Source organism: Myotis davidii, unplaced genomic scaffold (assembly GCF_000327345.1).
Source record: "Myotis davidii unplaced genomic scaffold, ASM32734v1 scaffold118, whole genome shotgun sequence".
Taxonomy (NCBI): domain Eukaryota; kingdom Metazoa; phylum Chordata; class Mammalia; order Chiroptera; family Vespertilionidae; genus Myotis; species Myotis davidii.
In genome coordinates, this window is record NW_006290441.1 from 53,325 (window position 1) to 60,011 (window position 6,687).

General features: G+C 41.5%; 1 protein-coding gene across 1 annotated transcript in view; it reads right to left on the bottom strand.

The window, feature by feature from the left end:
* PARVA (parvin alpha) overlaps window positions 1-6,687 on the bottom strand; it is a 66,822-nt gene that overhangs the window by 5,599 nt on the left and 54,536 nt on the right. The window contains exon 13 of the mRNA XM_006763456.2: window positions 1,323-1,334. Within this exon, the coding sequence (XP_006763519.1) occupies window positions 1,323-1,334 (12 nt within the window). The remainder of the gene's footprint in view (window positions 1-1,322; window positions 1,335-6,687) is intronic.

Genomic DNA, 6,687 nt, shown 5'->3' on the forward strand with positions numbered 1-6,687 from the left:
TTATTTTTGTCTTTTGCTTCCCTTGCCTGAGGAGACATATCAAAAAAATATTGCTAAGAGAGTGCTGCCCATGTTTTCCTCTAGGAGTGTTATGGTTTCAGGTCTTACATTTACGTCTTTAATCCATTTTGAGTTTATTCTTGTATCGTGTAAAAAAGAGGTCTGGTTTCATTTTGTTGCATGTATCTATCCTGTTTTCCCAGGACCAGTTATTGAAAAAAACTGTATATTCTTGCCTCCACTGCCATAGATTAATTGACCATATAGATGTGGGGTTATTTCCGGGATCTCTATTCTATTCCATTGATCTATGTATTTTTTTGTGCCAGTACCAAGCAGTTTTGAGAACAGTGGCTTTGTAATACAGCTTGATATCTGGAATTGAGATCCCCCCTAATTTGTAAACCGATTTCGGCAGATCTATGTATTTTTTATGCCAGTAGCATTCTATTTTGATTACTATAGCCTTGTAGTATAGTTTGAAATCAGGTAGCATTTCCAACTTGGTTCTTCTTTCTCAATATTGCTTTAACTGTTCGGGGTCTTTTGTGGTTTCCTATACATATTAGGAGTATTTGTTCTAATTCTGTGAAAAATGGCATAGGATACGCTGTAGATGAGGCCCCCTAGAACCATAAGAAATGCAAAAATTCACTGTTAACTCATCTGGAATTACCCCAACTTAAAATCAAATTGCTCCCCTGTGGGGCGTGTGCCGCACCTTGGGAACCACTGGGCTTGACACTTTTCCTGCCCGAGCTTCATTCCTGAATACATATTCATATACCGTGGGAATTGTAATCTCCGCCCACCTCACTGGGTTGTCATGAGGAGGTTCTGAGCTAATAAACCTAGAAATGTTTCATCAAGTAAGTTTTTAAGCCCATGGGTACCCTCACAGGTAGCAGGTGCTGATTAGGGGAGTGGGGCATGATTATTTCCTAGGACTGTAGCTATGGAAGCTTTGCAGAGGGTTCCACAGGCCTTGGAGAGGCGGGCTCTGGCCAGCATCCCTGTACTGGTGGTCATCCCTGGAGGCGCTGGTGGGGGCCAGGGCATTAGGGAGGGGCGCTAGGGGGCGGTGAGGCTGAAGGAGGAGTAACTGTCAAACCTTCCCACTTGGCGCCATTCTTTAAATTGTACATGACTGTTTGGCAGCTGTACCTGCTCAGGGCGGGGCTCCAATCCCCTGGAGTGGGGTGGGGGTCGGGCCAGGGTGGAGCCAGGTGGGCTAGGAGTGCTTGTTTAGCCGTACCCCCAGCGAGGTACAGTGCGCTTCCAATGCAGAGACGATGCTGCTGCTATGGGGGGAAGGGTCTGACCCTGTGGGGCCGCTCAGGCCTGCCTCCACCCGGGTCAGGAGTTGTAGGGAAGAGAGGCATGCCCAGCCTCAGCGAAGGGGGCCGGGCAGTGGTGTGCCACGGGCCCCGGGTGCCTCAGGGGCGCTGATGGGTGGTCGCTGGCGTGCTATTGTTGTGGGAGCCCAGGGCGGGATGAAGGGGTAAGAGATTGGGAGTTGGAGGTGTGGGCTGCAGCTACCCCTGAGGCTGGGTCTTCTCCCAGTCCAGTCAGCCTCCCTGTTCCCTGGGGGTGCAGGGGCTGGGGTATGGTGTCCGGCTGTACCCCCCAGGGGTGTGGGGGCTGGGGTAGGGTGTCTGTACAGGGGGATTGGAAGAGCTCCCCATGGCCACTTCCTTTTCCTTCTTTGCAGTCTGGGCTCCTGTCAGGCGGTCTTGGCTCTGCCGCCCAACCCCTGCTGCGCCCACATCAATATGCAAATTGGTGATTACTGGGACACTGTAACAGTCAATGAGCATATTACCTCTTTATATGTATAGATTCTTAACTTTCTATCATCAATGTCTTATAATTTTCAGAGTATAGGTCATTTACCTCCTTGGTTAAATTTATACTTAAGGTATTTTATTCTTTTGAAGGCAATTGTAAATGGGATGGTTTTACTAATTTCTCATTCTGATAGTTCATTATTGGTGTATAAAAATTGAACTGGTTTCTGAATATTAATTTTGTATTCTGTCACTTTATTGAATTCATTTAGTTTAAATAGTATTTTGTGTGTATGTTTAATCTTTAGGGTTCTCTCTATATAGTATCATGTCATATGCAAGTAATGACTGTTTTACTTCTTCCTTTCGATTCTGAATGCCTTTTATTTCTTTTTCTTATCTAATTGCTGTGGCTAGGAATTCCAATACTATGTTCAATAAAAGTAGAGAAGCCGAAACCGGTTTGGCTCAGTGGATAGAGCGTCGGCCTGCGGACTGAAAGGTCCCAGGTTCGATTCCGGTCAAGGGCATGTACCTGGGTTGCGCGCACTTCCCCGGTGGGGGATATGCAGGAGGCAGCTGGTCGATGTTTCTCTCTCATCGATGTTTCTAACTCTCTATCTCTATCTCTCTCCTTTCCTCTCTGTAAAAAAATCAATAAAATATATTAAAAAAATGTTAAAAAAAAATAAAAGTAGAGAAAGTGAACATCCTGATCTTAAAGAGAAAGCTTTCAGCTTTTAACTGTGGAATATAATGTTAGCTGTGGGTTTGTCATATATGGCCTTTATTATATTGAGGTATGTTCCATTTATCCCCACATTACTAAAAGTTTTAATCATAAATGGATGTTAGATTTTGTCATGTGCTTTTTCTGTCTCCGTTGATATAGTCATATGATATGTATTTTTCATTTTGTTTATGGGTTGTATCACATTAATTGATTTGCAGAATTTGAACCAATCTTGCATCCTGGGAATAAATCGCACTGGATCATCGTATATGATCTTCCTTTGTATTTTTGTTGTGTCAGTTGCCACTTCTCCTTTTTCATTTCTAATTGTATTTTATTCAGTCCTTCTCCTTTATTCTTGAAGTCTCGCTAGAGGTTTATCCATTTTATTTTTTCAATGAACCAGCTCCTGGTTTCATTGATATTTTCTATTGTTCTATTAGACTAATTTCATTTATTTCCACTCTCACCTTTTTTTATTTCCTTCCCTCAACTCATTTTGGGCATTATTTTTCTTTTCTCTAGTTCCTTTAGCTAAAAGGATAGATGGCTTGAGATTTTTCTTCTTTCTTGAAATAGGCCTATATTGCTATGAATTTCCCTCTTAGAACTGCTCTGGTTGTGTCCCACAGATTTTTAGGATGTTAGGTTTTCATTTGTTTCAATGTATCTTTTTATTTCTTCCTTCATTTCATTGGTAACCCATTCATTGTTTAGTATCATGTTATTTAACCTCTATCGTTTGTGTGTTTTTCAGTTTTCTTTTTATAATTGATTTTAGATTAATACCACTGTGATCAGAAAAAATACTTATGATTTCAATCTTCTTAAATTTATTGAAATTTGATTTATGGCCTAATGTGACCTATCCTGAAAAATGTCCCACCACATACACTCGAAAATAATGTATATTTGGCTGCTCTGAGGAGAAATGTTCTAGAAAAATCAATTAAATCCATCTGATCTGATGTGTCATTTAAGGCAACTATTTCCTTGTTGATGTTTCTGTATGGAAGATCTATCCATTGATTCTTTCCTTGGATTTTTCTGTCTGGATGTTCTATCAATTACTATATTATATTATTATTGATCTCTCCCTGTATGCCTAATTTCTTGTATAACTCACAGATTTTTGATTTGTGGTTAAATGTAGTTCTATATACAGGGTGTAGCAAAAGTAGCTTTTCAAAAGGAATATAATACAATAATTAGTAAATAATAATACAAGAATAAATTCTTTGTTTCAAGTACTTACAACTTTTCCCCCACCCTGTACTAAGCTATATAGCAGTTTTAGATGACAGTCACTTAATTTTGAACACATTCTAAAATCACTACAATTTTTACTCACCCGCTCCTCATTTATGTTTTTGTCATTCTCTTTTACTTCTTTTGTGTTGGTGTGTTTGTGTGTCTCCTTAATTTATTGTTGTAATTACACATGCTCTTCCTACTTTCCCTTTTAACTTTTGTACTAGCTTTATAGTTGGTGATCCACCACTTTTATTTAGTATGTTTGCTTTTATCAGTGAGAATTTTTTCTTTCCTGTATTTTCTTATTTATATTTTTGATCATTTTTTCTCTTCTTAAAGAAGTCCGTTTAACATTTCTTGTAAAATTTGTTGTAATACTGGTTTAGTGGTGATGAACTCTTTTAGCTTTTCCTTGTCTGAAAAACTCTTACTTTTCCTTTGATTCTAAATGATAGCCTTACTGGGTAGAGCATTCTTGGTTGTATGTCTTTGCCTTTTGTAACTATTTCTTGCCATTCCTTTCGGCCTGCAAAATTTCTGTTGAGAAATCAGCTGACGGTCTTATGGGAGTTCCCTTTTATGTAATTAACTGCTTTTCTCTTGTTATTTTTAGGATGCAATCTTTGACTATTACCTTTGGCATTTTAATTATGATGTGTCTTGGTGTGGACCTCTTTGGGGTCATCTTATTTGGGACTCTCTGCACTTCTTTGATTTGTATGTCTATTTCCTTTGCCAGGTTAGGGAATTTTTTAGTTCTTTGTTCTCTCTCTTGCCCTTCTGGTACCCTTGTGATCCAAATGTTTGCTTGATATTGTACCTCAGGTCCCCTGTATGCTTGATGATGTCCCTCAGGTCCCTTAAACTATCCTAATTTTTAGAAAATTCTTTTTCTTTTTGGTACTACAATGAGTGTTTTCTGCTGCTTCCTCTCATAGATCACTTATTCAATCCTCTTCTTCATCTAATCTGTTGTTGATTGCTTCTGATGTATATTTTATTTCAGTTATTTTAGTCTTAATTTCCAACTGGTTATTTTTTATGTTTTTTATCTCTTTATTAAAGTCCTCACTGAGTTAATCCATTTTTTTTCCCCTAAGACCACTGAGCATCCTTATAACCACTGTTTTAAAGTCTGCATCTGGTAGATTGCTTGTGTCCTGTAGGGCCCAGAAGTGCAGACTATCTGCCTCCCTGAGCTGCTCCAGTGGAGTTCCTTGTGTGTTTTGTATGCGCCCTCCTGTTGTAGTTGAGCCATGATTGCTGTTGGCACATCCGTCAGTAGAACTGGCCCTCAGGCTGACTGGGTGTGAGAGCTGTTGTGACTATTGCAGATGAGCTGTTGTGCTGGGATTGACCCACAGAGCAAGAGTCACTTTAGGGCTTTGATGCAGCCAAGCCTGCCAATTGGGTGTGTTGTTTGTCGAGCTGGTTGGGTGGTGTTCTGGGGTGGTCAGAAGCCACCCACCAATTGTGTTGGTTTTGGGGGTCCTTAGGAGGGGAACCAGTGCAGGTCAAGGTCAGCCTCTGGTTGAACCTGCCACCCCTCTATCTAATCTCCAAACAAAAATCCTACCTGATCCTTATGGTTTAGCCCAGGGGTGGGCAAACTTTTTGACTCGAGGGCCACAGTGGGTTCTTAAACTGGACCGGAGGGCCAGAACAAAAGCATGGATGGAGTGTTTGTGTGAACTAATATAAATTCAAAGTAAACATGATTACACAAAAGGGTACAGTCTTTTTTGTTTTAGTTTTATTCATTTCAAATGGGCCGGATCCGGCCAGCGGGCCGTAGTTTGCCCACGGCTGGTTTAGCCCAACTACCACCATGTTTATCAAACCATCCTCCACCCCAGAGAAAGGTGAGCACCACCCCCTCAGTTCTCACAACTTGTTAATTTTATCTCTTTCATGGCAATTATCACCATTGTCCTTTTGTTCTGGTGACTGGGTACATCTCTTTTCTCCCCTGAGTGGCCTCAAGTACATTGAGGTCAGGATAGCCTAGCTCTCTTGTCATGGGGATCTCAGGTCCACTGGACAGTCAGTGAAGGACCACTCCTATGTGGAGGTTTGGGTGGAAGAATTCAGAGCAGACGCAACAATGGGGAGAGAAAGTACACAATCCCTACTTGTTCACTTGCCTTTAAACACCCAGGAAAGTCAAGCAAAAGGGCCCACTGATGGCATTCTTAATATTCCAAATTGACATAAACAGAAAATTATCTTCAACACAGCATTGAATAGCTCCCTCCTCCCCCATCCAAGCACTGATGAACCTTGGTAGTGCTGGTAAAATGAAATATTTCAGTCAGTAAGTTTCAGGAAATAAACATCCGTACTAAGAAGAACTCCTACATGCACAAATGCACACATAGCTCCAAGCGCCAGCCCAGAAGGGCTAATGGAGCATTTTGTTATTTGTGCCTTTTGTGTGTTTTTTTTTAAACTTTTACACTTTCAATCCAAACCCGACAAATAATCCTTGGACAGTTTGGAGTAGGCACAGGGCAGGAAAGGCCAGCAATGACTCCCGCAACTTCCCCTGCCTGGCCTGTGATACAGCAATTTGGCAGGTCAGTACCCTGTCCAGGACCGAAGAACCTGGAAACTGGGCACAGGGCACTTTCTGCAGCAGTACCTCTGCTCTGCACTGTGTCTGCTTAGGCCCTTATCCCTGTGATCCCATGCATGAGAGTTCAGATTTTTTCTTCCCATGGCCATGTGATTAGCAGCTCACAAAGGATTTCCAGGACTGGGCAGCTGTGCCCTGTCACACCTTCCCCTAAAAATGGTAGAGAAGACTTCTGAAAAGAAACTCGTCCTTCTGTTCTCAACCACAAGCCTTGCCCTGTGTCCCCAACAGTCATGTATAGGAAGAGGGTCTCATCATCTTGTCACAAACCCAGGGAA